A 14934-nucleotide genomic window follows, 5' to 3' on the forward strand; every position below is an offset into this window, starting at 1 on the left:
AAAATAACTTACATTATTCTGGTGGGGTGTTTATTTCTTGCTTTTGCAGTGTTCCCATGTGCTTCCCTTTTGCTTTCTCCTTTCCCTTTCTTTTTCTTTTTCTGCGTAGGCGCAGTGGATTTTGATCTAAATCTGCCAATAGTATTGCTTATGTCAGTGCTTTTGCTTTTCTTCTTTGTGAGCACATAACCCCTCCAAATCTGGTTTGGGGTCGTCTTTGAAGCTATCTTCTCGCTCTACTTTCTGCTTTTGTTTCCCACCCCATTTCATAACTCAAGTAGACATATCCTCTGGGCCTTCAGAAAGTGATTTCACATGGCTACCACCCTATAAAGAAAATGCTCCTTGAAGCAGGAAAGCAAGAATGGTGAAGCTAGTCGGCTTGGTTATGGATCTAACGGCTGAGAAGCTCAAAGATGCTCCTTTATTGGTATCCTACTTTATCGGGGCAATAAGGTCCGTTGTAGCGGATGGGGAATCGGCTTCTCCAATTCCTACCAAAATTCTTGACAAAACTAAACCAGGTGTAAATCCAGCAATAAGAGGTACAAGTTCTGTAGCCAAAGACCAAGTTAATACTCCAAACTCAAGAACTTTTCTCCCCTCAAATATCTTGGCAAGCCAGCTGCCAGGCAACTGACTCAATGCATACCCCCAAAAGAACAAGGATTGAACCAATCCCGCCTCGGATGAACTCCATCCAAATTGGTGGGACATTGGAATTATAGCAATACTCAAGTTTACCATATCCATATTGCAAATAATAAACGTAAGCGAGGTAGACCCAATGAGCTTGTACCTCTGAGGCACGCTCTTCCACGACGACCAATCCCAATAAAAAACCACTTCCCCAGACTCGCAGTCCAGACCCGATTCACCCTCAGAATCTGACCTGCGGTCCAGGCACTTTCAGATCCTGCCACGAAGCAGCATGAGGCAATCCAGTGACTAGCCCACGATAGTCAGAGCGCCGAGAAGTACCACGGCTGCTGCTACTACGACTGTAACTGCTGGAACGATGTGACGAGGAGTGTCGTGCGCCATATGCTAGTTTAACTTGTAAATGAAACCCATCAAAGTCGTACCCATCCCGGCCATAAATTGCATCATCAGCACCATGAGGATCTTCATCCTCAACAGAAGCATAACCTGGTGGTCTTGGAAGGATTTTGAGATCACTGTCAACAATAGGCCCATAATTCAGGAACAAATCTTCAACTTCTCTCATACGAATATCTCCACGTAGGTTGCCGACGTATATAGTGCAACTCGATCAACTACTCATCTTTTACTCCCCTTTAATTCACAAAGATTGCATGAGAGAGAGAGAATGAAATGGGTCCTAGAGACCGGAGAGGGTGTCCCAGCCGGAGATCGATTCGACGATGGTGTCTTCGATGAGGTTCTGAAAGGTTGGAGAGGGTCGTAATCCGAGGGTCCAACTCTGTTAGACTCGGCAGTAACTCGACCGAGTCGAGGTCGAGAACCAACATAACTTTTCGTGTCGATTCCCACAGACGGCGCCAAATGTTGATGCACAAAGCCGGAGGTCTTGGTACAACGTAAATCTGACTGTGAATCTGCAGAAATGTAAATAACACAAGATGTATCGTGGTTCACCCTAAGGTTTGGGCTACGTCCACACTGATTGTATTGTATTTCTCTGAGAAGTGAGGGAGAGAGAGCTCTGAGAGTGAGAGCTTTGAGAGGGGGTGAGAAGGGTGAGAAGGCTCCAGAAATGGCCTCCTCTAATTGTGAGGGTGAGGGGTCCTTTTATAGAATAAGGACTCCTCACTTATTACATATTTGCCCCTTCCTTTATCACATAATTACATTTAAGTCCCCCGAGTATTTGTACGAGATCTAAATACGAGGCCCTAAATATGGTATAAACAGTTTTCATTCCTCAAAACTCATAGTGGTTTGACACTGGTTGTTCAATCCACATTACCAATTCATTGCAGGGATTTCAAAACCAAAAGGGGACAAGTAAAGAGGTCTACAATGTGTTTGTCGAAAATGGAAATAAAGTGGTAGTTGAAGCTATTGGTAGAATTATGTTAAAGTTGTCATCTGGTTATGTTTTAACTCTAAATAATGTACTCTATGTCCCTTCCATAAGAAGGAACTTGTTTTCTGTTACTCAATTTGTTAAGGATGGTTTTTCATATATTTGAGACATTGATCAAATTCAGTTTTTCACTAAGAACCAATTTGACAATCCTATTGGATATGCATTCCCAAATGGAGATCTTTGGCAGATTAAATGCACTTATTATGAAACTTGTCTCAATCTTGAACATTTTGTCTCTAAACGTGTTTATTTTAATGACAACTCTTCTATGTTGTGCATATAAGGCTGGGACATATATTAAAAGAGAGAGAATGATGAGATTAGTGAAGAATGGCATACTGTCAAGCATCAACTTTAATGATTTTGAGGAATGTATAGATTGCTACAAAGGCAAAACTACCAATGTTAGGAACAAAACCGAAGCCACACGAAGTAATGATCTGTTACAGATTATTCACACAGATGTATGTGGTCCATTTCCAACAAAAACCATATGTGGAAACTCCGACTTCGTCCACTTTATTGATGATTACTCGAGATACACTTATTTGTTTTTAATCTCAGAAAAGTCACAAGTTTTAAATTGCTTTAAAATTTTCAAAATTGAAGTTGAAAACAATTGGGAAAACAAATTAAGGTGGTAAGATCAGATCGTGGAGGTGAGTTCTATGGAAAGTATATTGAAAGTGGACAAAACAAGGGTCCCTTTGCATTCTACCTCAGTACACAACCCCAGGAACACCATCTCAGAATGGTGTTGTAGAAAGAAGATATAGGACCTTGAAAAACATGGTGAGGAGTATGATGTCTCGATCTCATTTGCCTGAGTTTTTATGGGGAGAAGCCATAAAAAATGAAAATTATATATTGAATAGGGTGCCTACAAAAGCCTTGACTGTCACTCCTTTTGAAGCTTGGACTGGAAGAAAACCAAGCATGGCACATTTTCACACCTGGGGATGCCAATGTGAAGCCAGACTTTACAATCCAACTGAAAGAAAACTGGACTCCAAAACAACCAGTTGCTATTTCATTGGATAAGCAGAAAGGTCTAAGGGTTTTTGATTTTATTGTCCTCATCATCATACAAGAATTGCAGAAAGTCACAATGCCAAATTCATTGAGAATTATGAAGAACCTTGTGTGTCAGGCAAAAGATCTTATGTTTTTGAAGAAAATAATAAAGATGAATCGATAATTGGTGATGCTCCTGAGATCACTCAGTCCTTGTTGCTACCCTTGGCACTTGCTCCAATTGGTTCACATACAATTTCAACTTGTAGTGCATGACAGTGGAAATATGGGAGTCAGTTCTAATTTGCAGGAACCTACACACTCTATTAAAACCCCACCAGCTACAATTCAAGAAGGTTCCTTGGCATCTCAACCTACCTCTAGCATGAATGCTTCATAACATGTTCAAAGAAGATCCACAAGAACAAGAAAATCAACTATTCCAAATGACTACATGGTCTATTTGCAGGAAATGGATTATGATGTTGGTAATGAAAACGATCATGTCACTTATCAAGAGGCTATGGAATGTGTGAACTCCAATTTATGGAGAGCTGCAATGGATGATGAATTGGCTTCGATGCATAAAAATGGGGTATGGACTTTAGTTGATAATGCAAAAAACTTGAAGTCCATAGGCTCTAAGTGGATTTTCAAAACAAATGTGACTCTCAGGGACATGTGGAGAGACATAAGGCTCGCTTAGTGGCAAAATGATTCACTCAAAGAGAATGAGTGGATTACAATGAAACATTTTCCCCAGTGTCTACCAAAGACTCTTTTTGAGTTATCATGGCACTCACTGCTCACTTCAATCTTGAATTACATCAAATGGATGTAAAAAACTGCCTTTCTAAATGGTGAACTGGATGACAACATTTATATGAAGCAACCAAATGGATTCGTTGAAAGGGGAAAGGAACATTGAGTCTGCAAATTGAACAAATCGATCTATGGTTTGAAACAAGTTTCAAGACAGTGGTACAAGAAGTTCGATTAGGTTGACATAGCTTCTGGTTTCACAGAAAATAAGATTGATAATTGCATCTATATGAGAATTGTGAAATCAAACTTTATTTTTCTGGTTCTCTATGTGGATGACATCTTACTTGCTAGTACTAATGTTGAGTTGTTGAATGAAACAAAGAAGCTTTTATCTAGCTATTTCGATATGAAGGATATGGGACAAGCTCACTATGTTTTGGGAATTGAGATCATGAGAAATAGACCACAAAGAACTTTGGGATTGTCACAGAAAGCTTATGTCAAGAAGCTGTTGAAAAGGTTTAATATGGAGCATTGCAATGATGGAGAGTTACCAATTGGAAAAGGTGATAAGCTTACTTTGAAATAATGTCTCATAACAGATCATGATATTCAGTTGATGAAAGACAAGCCTTATGTATCATTAGTTGGCAGTTTAATGTATGCACATGTGTGTACAAGACCTGATCTAGCATTTGCATTAAGTGTTTTAGGAAGGTTTCAATCGAATCCTGAAGTGGCTCACTGGAATGCAGGAAAGAAGGTTCTTAGGTACTTGAAAAAAACACAAGATCATGTGTTGTGTTACAACTATGTGGATAATCTGGAATTAATTGGTTACACAGATACTGACCTTAGAGGTTGTGTGGATGATAGAATGTCAAGTAGTGGTTACATCTTCATGTTTGCAGGAGGGGCAGTTTCATGGAGAAGTAAGAAACAACAAACAAGGGCAGTGTCAATGAATAAGTAGTTGATGAATATTTGCAAAAGCTGTGCAAATGAGATAATCATGATATCTCAGGACCAAAATGTGGGAGTGTTTCAATACACTGTTTGGATCCCAATATAATGTTACTCTATGACAGTATTACATCATGTTATATATTGTTAAGTGATCTTAGAATTCTGATACATTATTTAGTATCATGTTTTTCTTAGGTTATGCAATAATCACATTGTGGTTAACTGTTGAAGTCTTTTAGTGCTTATGGCTCAGTGATCACATTTACTAAGTGGTCGCAATCATGTTGAACAGTTTGTTCTCACTCATGTGGGAGAATGTGAGAATTCATGTGATTTCGTCATTCATGAATTCATATATATGAGTTCATCAAACTACCGATTGCAGCTGAACTTGGTAAACGAGCTATATACATGGTTAGACTTCTTAAGGTTTTACATTCGCATGAAGTAAAACATACTGGAGGGAAAAATATGATTAAGTCATATTTGAATTAATGAAGAGAAAGGCTTTCCAGATTTCCAGAGAATAATCATATGCATAACGAGAAACAACAATCGCACCAAACATATCAACTTTAAGCAACACGTCTTTAAAATCATGCAAAATGACTTCTGTCCATTCCAGCACGCCATGACAAAAATCGGCGAGACCTCGATGTTTAAGATCACAATTCCATTCATTATTGTCTAACAGCCTAAATCGAAGAGTGGATTTTGTTGATGATGACCAATCGCCTCATGACAAGTTTGAAATGTTGATCTATACACGCTCTGCAAAGCTTCCTGTGTAGGGATAGGCAACGGTTATGACGGACGGGTAACCGCGGTTATTTATTCATAATCATTTATATCAATACCCGCATAACCGCTTACCCGTTGGGTAATTGCATAAATGGTTATACCCATAACCATAACCGTTTATAAACGGTTATCCATACCCATAACCGTGTACCCATTTAACCATAATCATTTACCCATTTAACCATAAACATAACTATTTACCCGTTTTTGAACCCATTTATCTTTTTTTACTCATTTACCCATTTTTCACCCGTCTACATGTTTTTTTTTAACAATTTGAAAATTACAAAAGAAAAATTTGTCATAATTTTCGTTTTCTGACAATTAAACACCATTATAGGTACATTTTAGCATGAATTTCCCTATTTTAATCATTTAAGTCCTCATACAATTCTAATAATTGAAATATTTACGAACGATATTTTTCTGCTACAACTTGTGAAAAGCCAAAATTTAACACAGAACCAAAATTTCTCACAAATTAATCAAACCTCAACTAATAGTGTTCAGAAATGAAGTTACCCAACTAAATCCAGTATACCCAAAACAAATTGTGAGTTCTGAACAAAGCTCAAGGTCAGGGACAGCTGAACAACTTGTGAGTTCTCTGAGGGTTTTTAATTTTACATATATTAAATTAAATGGGTAAATGGATACCCGTTATAATTGCGGGTAATACCCATAACCGATGGATACCCGTTATAACCGCGAATAATACCCATAACCACCCATTTAAATTTCACAGATAAACGGTTATACCCATAACCGTTTATTTGTCTAAACGGTTACCCATAACCGTAACCGTCAACTTTAAATGGGCGGATAACCACGGTTACCCAAACTCATGGGTATTTTGCCCATCCCTATTCCTGTGAGGGTTGACAGTTATCTTTAGACTGAGCCATATTACCCAAATAGATTTGGTCCTCAATTTGGTTTTAATCAGGGAATCCAACCAATAGGCAGGACTTTGTTGTTTCACAGAGGAGTTACTGTACTGTTGTTCAGTGCACAAATTAAGCTTATGAGGAGGAATAGAAGGATGTTTTTCTATATTCCACGCCCTACATGCATCGTTCAGCTAGCTCACTTGTATTGTAGATGGTGGATGGCTTTTACTATTTCATATATTTGTTTTTCTGTGGCCTCTGTTTGTACTGGTTTGATGCACCATACCCTTAAAAGATCCCTTGTAATATCGGATTTGGCAGAGATTTCTACAAGTTATGTGCTTCTTTCAGGAATCACTTTGAGTGTTTTTTTAAAATTTACTTGTGTTTTTACTAAGAATTTGTTCCAAAAATATTTTCACCAAAAACGCTTTCAGTTATTTTAAAAACACATCAAAACAAACTCCTAGTCTACCTAGCATTGTTCTTGTTCAATCTGCATGCACTCGGTTAAAGACATTTAAAATGTTGTGAAATTTATTTCAGAAATGAAATTTTAGAAACTTCTTTTCTGCACATTTACACACTCACAGCTGCATGATAAAAAATTCTTGATGCTGATTTTTACAATGTACCTGAGTGGGAGAATGAATGTTAAAATTGACTTGGGATATAATCGTTGCATCCGCAAATATAAATATGCCGTACTAGGTTGTTCACTGGGCCACAAATTTGCCCTCCCTCGAACAGAAGCCGGACCAACTAGGACTGCAAGAAACATCATCCTCTCCAGTGCTTATGTAAGAGCTGTGCCAGAAAGTTAGACGCCAACCTTAACTACTAAAGACTTCTTCTCAAATTGCTTGCTCCAGCAAGTGCTAGCGGGTAAGTCACCGGAAAGATCAAACTTTGGTCTTTATACCATGCTGATTACCATGAACGATTTACCTACAAACATCTAAAGCTCCTACGAAGGAGAAAAATTGTCAGATTTTGGTACGCTACATTAGGCCTTCCCGCCATCCGAGCTGCTGCAAGCTTGATTTGGAAGCACAGCATTGCCACCAAAATCTCCATCCAAACTCATCTGCTGGACTTCTTGCGGGGAAAGGATCTTGATGCAGCGAACACAGTTCACAAATTCCCTGGAATAGGCGAAACAACCAGTTTAGAAACAAGTAAAATGACAAATCAAGATCCTATTCTTTTGGCCCACAATGTTAATGGATCTTTAATGCAAAACACCTTCGACTTTTGAGGGACAAAAACAGGCCATCGTAATTGGTACAATTAAATGTTGAACTTTATGGTATACGATTATACAAACAGGAAAATGATGTTTTGATGTGTGTATGCGCATGATGTATTTCAAATCTCAAGCAGAAATGAGACTTAAAAGACTTACTCCCAAGGGTCATCTCCAACTAGCAGAACATCTTTCTCATGATCTACATACACAAGTTTCCAGCCTACCCTCCCACGGTCCTCTAACTGTCCCTCTATACCAAACCGTCGAGCCAGATCTTGTTTAAGCTCATCATAATTTGTATAGCGTGTCATGTCTATGGACCTCCCAACAGCTCCTCGTTTGTACACCTATACATAAACACCAACCAACTTAGAGCGAAAGACATTATCCGAAATACTTCAAATAGATAGTACTACAATTCCTTTTTATTTTTCAATTTAAAATATCAAACCTTGGTGTATGTCCTCATCCGCTGAAGTGGCGGAGCCGGAGCCCATGGGCCGCTGTCCAGGAAGCCGCTATCATTTATTGCTGAGTCAATCGAATTGAATGTCATATCTGGAACTCCAAAGGACTGGGAAACCATTGAAGATGAAAGCTCCGGCTGAGCACCTTTTGAATTTTCGTAGTTGCCAAGTATGCCACCCGAAGAGATATTATTTGAAAAATCCTTTGCTAACCCCACCACACCTTTTGCCAACATAGGATCAGGATTCAAGGGTATCCCCAATTGGACATCAATGTTGGAACCATACAGAACATCGTTTCTCTGATCTGCCAGAACTTCCACTTCTTGACTGGCATCCCTGAATAACGTTGATTGTGGATGGAAAGGCAATGGTGCGTTATTCTGCTGTAAATGGACATCGTTCTGCGAGAGGCCAACCGAAGTTGTTGAAGATGATGTGTCCAAGTAATCTGTGTGGGCAGCTGCACCACTCATGTATGCTTGCGGGGTAAGGATTCCTTGACTTTGATTCCGAGCAATGTTCACTGAAGGCTTAACTTCAGACTTATGTTGGAAATCTTTCATTAAGTTACCATGCCATGGCATTGTGTTTATGGCACCGGAACTTAATATTGCGGTGGCAGACAGAGCCATGTCCTCCCCTATTGATGAGTTCCGATGGGCTTTGTTGTTCATCAATGGTTGAATTACGCTAGGTCCGTTGTTTGTGGATGGTGAAGTTGAACAAGATGGAACCTCATCTGTAATCCCTGACTGCCCGGCTCCGGCAACTCCAGTCATCATATTGCTGGCAGCTGTAGAGAACTGATTGGTTGTTGGGTTTGGAAGATGTCCCATATGCCCGGACATTTCAGGCAGCACACCAGGTTGCTGCTGTTGAAGCTTTGGCTGCTGAGGTGAATGAGAAAACCGACTATTAGCTTGGCTGTTATTATTCTTTGTCATCTGCTGTGGCATTGTTCTTGACTGAGGATGCGAGGTTTGTGCCATTTGAGGCATATCTAGCATTTGGGTGGGAGAAGGCCTCGAGAAGCTCTGGGACACATCAAACATTTGCCTCTGCTGGTCCTGGAGTTGGACTAGTTGACCAGGCTGTTGCAGTGCCTGCTGCGCTAAAAGTGACTGCTGTTGCTGTTGAAGCTTTTGAAACAGTTGAAACTGAAGCTGATTATCGGAAAGATGTTGCAACTGTTGGTTCATTTGATCAGGCGGTTGAGACTGAATAAAACTCTGCTGTTGATTTTGGGCCGCAAATTGTTGTTGATGCTGCTGCAAGTTCTGAGGGAGGTTTCTTTGAAGATGGTTTTGACTAGACGATTGCTGCTGAAGAATACCACCGTTATTATGGACAAGTGTCGGAGGTTGCAAAAGCTGGGACTGAACTTGGCTCGAGGGCAGAGTTTGATTAACCGAATTTTGTCGGGGTTGTTGAGAATTATCACCCAACTGTTGCTGACATTGCATCATGGATGCTAACGGGCTCGTTGAGGATGACAGCTTTGGGAGTTGATCAAGCTGTTGCACTTGCTGAGGTAGCCTCTGGCCATTAAATTGTAAATTGTTCATCTGAGGTATTTGAGGAGCCAACAAGCCCAACTGCTGAGAAAGATCTGCTCCATTAAGGTTTTGCATAGCCGAACCAGAATAAGAATGCAAATAATTTGGCTGCATGGAGTTGCCCAGGGACGAATTTTGCTGCAAGTTCATCCACTGGACTAAGCTAAGGCCAGGTAGAACCTGAGGGTCCTTCATGGACATTTCATCACCAAGCCAAGGCATTGTTCTCTTGAAAAGACTATCCATATCAGAGTCCTCATCTGCGAAAGAAAAATCAAAGTTGTTGACGTCTTTTCTCCAAAATTTCAAATCCAAAATGTGGTGACGTTTCTAATGGTTCGTCAACCGACTCATAAATAGAGTATAAAACATGCAAGTAAAAGAATAATGAAGCCTCCAAAGGATTCAAATCATCAGTTAGCATGTTTGCTTTAACATACAAAACATCACAGCAAAGATACCTTTGAAATCCAAAGGTCAAACGTTGATCATTTTACGACAAAGAACTAGTTTAATTTATCGTTACCTTTGAAATCCAAAGGTCAAACGTTGATCATTTTACGACAAAGAACTAGTTTAATTTATCGTTTGCTATATTATATCATTTACCTGGCATTCCTGGTTGCCTGGGACGATTCGATCTGAAGAATGGTGGTGGACAAATGAAAAATGGAGCAGTAACAGGCTCGATTTCCCAAACTGAGACCCGATTACGCCTTTCCCCAGCAGTTGACTCATCCCAACCAACCTATTCAAAGAAATGTGAGGCATTAGGGGTTATTTTACATGACCGACAAGATGACCGGAAGTAACAAGGGAAGAGATGCAACGAGAAGTTGCCATAACATTTACCTGCAAATTACGCCATTGCGAGTTCTTCCATCTAACAGGATCAAGATCACTAATTCCTGTAATGGTACCCATGTACCTGCACAATAAAACTTCTTATGTTCAATCCCTAAACTACCATAAGGTTTTTATCTGTCAAAATCCAGCACACTTGATGACTCCATTACTTTAAATAATGTGCTATACAGAATTGCATTCCCTAGACCAAATCATCAGCATTTCTAATTTGTAACATCTATTTGTTCATTATTTCTAGATCACTGATGCTGGGATTCCTGGATTTCGTCACGGTAGATATACTGAAATACAAGTATACAACTACCTTCTTGTCCCTGACTCTTCAGTTTCGAACATCATACGAAAGCGCATGCCTAGTGATAGTTGGTTGCCACATGCTGCCTTGTAGTACTTGGCTAAAGGGATAACAAACTCTGATGGACTAGCCCTGCTTATAGAAAAGTAAAATCCAGTAAAATTTCAGATAAATATATTGAATTCATTTAAAGAGTAATAGCAGGGTGATTCACTCCCACAATTACGATTCTATAGTTGTTGAATCAAGATATTTTAGAATAAATAAATGAAAGATATACCTAGGATTGTAGAACACCGTGAAGGGGCTATTATTAGCAGCAGCATGAGCTGCAGCTGCTAGAATTCCAATATGCATACTGTCACTTGATAATACCGAAGATGATAGGTTGGTGGGTTGCCTGTTAGCTCGTCTAATTCCCAAAAGAAGCTGCTGCTTTTCATCCCTGATCATGAAAATTGTGGATCATCATATGAAGTTGTTTGTGCACTATATATTTTCGTGTCCAAAAGAGGGAAGAAAAAACAAAACTCTGAAACAGAAACTCCTCGAATTTTCAATTCATAGTAATTACCTAATGAATAAAACAGAATCACCAGCGAAAAGCCTCTTCCCACTAATAAATAGGCTCCATCCCGTTGTAAGTAAGTGACGTTTTGGTTGCCCTGAATCAAACAAGAAATCACATTAGATGTTTAGAAATAGATGGCACCTTATTGATCCATAGATGTGACATTCAAATGACTAGAAAGATGTCATACCTCGATAGATATGGCGGAAGGTCCAAACAGCATCATGCAAATCCCTGGCGACAAGCTCTTGAGCAGGTGGTTGCATGGAGAAATCCTATGTAGAAGCAGAAACACTATTAAATTTTGCATGTGGTCCAATATCCTGGTGGACAGGGTTTTGCGTTTCTGCTGATGCGTCCTGGGTTTGAAACTCAGCCCTCACCTAAATTATTGTAATAGTTTCGAAGCCGCTCCCTTCCCCTCCCCCTAATAATAAAAATAAAAGTGTGGTAAACCTTGGAAATGATGTAAAACTGCTTACGAGAGGAGGGAAAATCTTTTCCGCTGCACGGCGGGGCACTGAGAAACCTCCATGAGTGCTTGTATCACTTGCTGTCAATGTTTTGCAGAAAAACTCTGGTTGGGGCTTATTTGTCTTGAGCGCGAGATCTGATCTCAATAATGCATCCTTGTCAAACTGCACAAGAAGAAGTCGATGAGTTCAGGTTTCAGAAATTTTTACCTTTTAAAGAACAATGGAATATCACTTAAAAGTGACACAAGGGGATGTCCATAGTGCTATCACAACGTAATGATCTTCCGGTCATTTTGAAGATGGTACTTACTGACGACACAGGCTGAAGCGTCATCTGAGCATAAACTTCGTCTGTTTCGGGGTCCGCCTAGTGAATCAAACATAAGTGAGAAAATCAATTAGAAATGATCACGACTATAAATCTGTTTACAAAGTAATACTTAAAGCAGATGAAATCAGCCATACATGCAAGGTGACATTGTGAAGGAGACATAGTAGCTTGGATGGAAGGTTCGGGTAGTTTGGTATTTGACCATCCACATCCTTTTTTATAGATGCCGCAACCTGAAATCCGAAATTTCTTACACAAATCAGCACAGACCACCTCCAAATCGAACAAGAAACAGAAAAGACCGAGGAAATTCTCAAAAAAACAAAAATAACAAATGTAATACTTAAATATAAATAAATTCTTGAGCTATCAGTGTAATTGTTGACAGACACCCAAAATTTCTTTCTGTAAATCCTAAATTCTTGAAAACCATCAACACCAATTGCTATATTCGGAAAACAAATTAGTAGTAGGCACAATATCTCTATGCTTTTCAAATATATATACATATTGTATGTATGTATGTGTGTGTGTGTGTGTGTATAGATATATATATATATTGCTATTAACAGAAAGAGGCGCTTAATAAATGAACTCAAAAACCTTGATGAGCATTCATAAAATAGGCAAAGCAGAATGTGAATGATAAATGCTGATGCGGCGCATGATAGCAACATCCGCAACCAAAAACACCCACCTGTTCGCTGTGGCCTTGAGGGAAGTACACCACGTGCGTCCCGGCCGGCGGCAAGTTCACCAGCGGCCCGGCGCACGCTTGCCATAGCTCCGGGTTTATGCTCTTTACATTCGCTGCCCCTGCACACGTGTCAGCCACCCATTCGTCAGAAACCCCACACAGCACAAAACCCCGTTTTTTTTCCGTTTGTTTCCCGAGAAAACGCAATCGAGGGGAAAGAAAATTAAAGACCAACTGAACGAGAAAGAATCCAGATTCCTGGGAATCTCAGAACTAACCGCCGAGCAGCGGCAGTTAGTTATCGAGTCCGTACAAAAAAAAAATTGTAACGAACAAAACGATGTCGGAAACAGACAAAAAAAAAAAACCGACAACAATTGTATCGATCGACCGATCCATCCGCTGCTTTTTGAACATCATCTTTAGAGAGAGAGAGAGAGTAAATCGATTGAGTGTTTCTAGAGAGAAAAAGTACCGACCTTGGCATGAATTGGATGCGCAGCTGGCATCGGAAGCTCCGGCGCCGTTCGCCGGCGGCTTCATTGTTTGGTCCGGGGACTTGGGTTCTTTCGAAATTGTATAAATCGCAGAAAATATCACTTGCTCATCTCCCCGGCGAGAAATTGGAGCTGCTTTCCGAACTCGCCTCAGCCCCCGGAGGACGCACTCGGATCAAGTTCTCTATCAGCGGAGCTCAGATCAGCTCGGCAGAATCTGCAGCTCCCAAACAAATTGAAAAAATGGAAAAATAAAAACTTGCCCGGAAAAAGTTTGTAGCTTTCCCGGGAAAGGTTAGGGGCTTTTCCGGCGAAGTAAAAGGAGGGAACAGAGGGGCAGAAAAAAAGGAGGGTTTGCTGAGATTAAGAGAGACCAAATGCTGAAGCTTTGCCCCCTATCTTCCCCTACACCACCCAGACCAGACACTTCTCTCTTCTCTCTCCTCCTCCTCTCTCTCTCTCTCTCTCTCTCTCTTCCTCCTCTCTCTCTCTCCTCCTTGAAAATGGCACTGACTAAAAGGTAACATGGGACTTTGGCTCTTAGTTGACCTTATGAATTTGGGGTTTAATTCTGGTTTTCTCTTCACAACCATAGTTAGTTTTGGAAAGGGATTCTCTCCGGATCCCTTCCTCCTAATCCATCAAGTTTGAAGATCCGGATGGTTAAAATTTGATTCAACGGCTAAAGTTATTATAACTTTTAAAGTGGACTCCTATTTATAACTATTGGATCAAATTTCAACAGTCTGGATCCCCAAATTTAGTGGATTAGAAGAAATGAATTCGAAGACGATCCCTTTTCGTTAGTTTTGAACTTAGTCTTACAATTTACAACAATTATCACCACTTCTTAAATTTTAACTCAAGTTTTATATTGAAAAGATTTAAACACAAAGGATAATGTTAGGGATATCAAATTTCTAAATTAAATTTTATAAATTAAATGATGTGAATGTTGTCAATAAATTAATTCGACTTAAGTAAATTAAAAAAAAAAAAAAAGCCAATGACATAAAAGGCTATTTGGCTTTTTTACTTTAACGAGTCATTCATTCACATTTTGACAACATACATCAACAACAACAAGAAAGACTTGGGGTCTCTACTAAATGTAGTCCTTCTCTTAGCCTTTTTTTGGGACCCCAACTCTTTACTTGTAATATACGATTCAAATTTAACCCCTAATTTGAAAATATCAAACGATAGTTTAATTAAGTTAACAAATAAATTTAGTATATAAACTTAAAAACTAATATTATAGAGGGGCCTGTGTTTAGTCTATTCGATTTGAGATGGTATATAAATATGGTCTGACATTGTTTATATAAAAATAATTTTTTGAAGGGTTATAATTCTAAACGAGACTATATTTAACCATTTCGGTTAAAAATTGCCTACCGGAGTCTTACTTGTCT

General features: G+C 39.5%; 1 protein-coding gene across 1 annotated transcript; it reads right to left on the reverse strand.

Annotated features, from left to right (window-relative positions):
• Positions 1 to 7104: 7104 nt before the first annotated feature.
• On the reverse strand, positions 7105 to 14055 carry LOC103404072 (auxin response factor 19-like). The gene is made up of 14 exons (XM_008342926.4): positions 13502 to 14055; positions 13023 to 13141; positions 12460 to 12558; positions 12305 to 12361; positions 12001 to 12156; positions 11709 to 11793; positions 11522 to 11612; positions 11228 to 11392; positions 10957 to 11079; positions 10638 to 10713; positions 10395 to 10533; positions 8211 to 10045; positions 7916 to 8106; positions 7105 to 7655 (listed from the first exon to the last, which is right to left on the reverse strand). Exons 1-14 carry the CDS (start codon positions 13563 to 13565, stop codon positions 7517 to 7519), a joined length of 3339 nt encoding a protein of 1112 aa, XP_008341148.2. The 5' UTR covers positions 13566 to 14055; the 3' UTR covers positions 7105 to 7516.
• Positions 14056 to 14934: the final 879 nt, after the last annotated feature.

This window comes from Malus domestica, chromosome 16 (assembly GCF_042453785.1).
Source record: "Malus domestica chromosome 16, GDT2T_hap1".
Classification (NCBI taxonomy): Eukaryota; Viridiplantae; Streptophyta; class Magnoliopsida; order Rosales; family Rosaceae; genus Malus; species Malus domestica.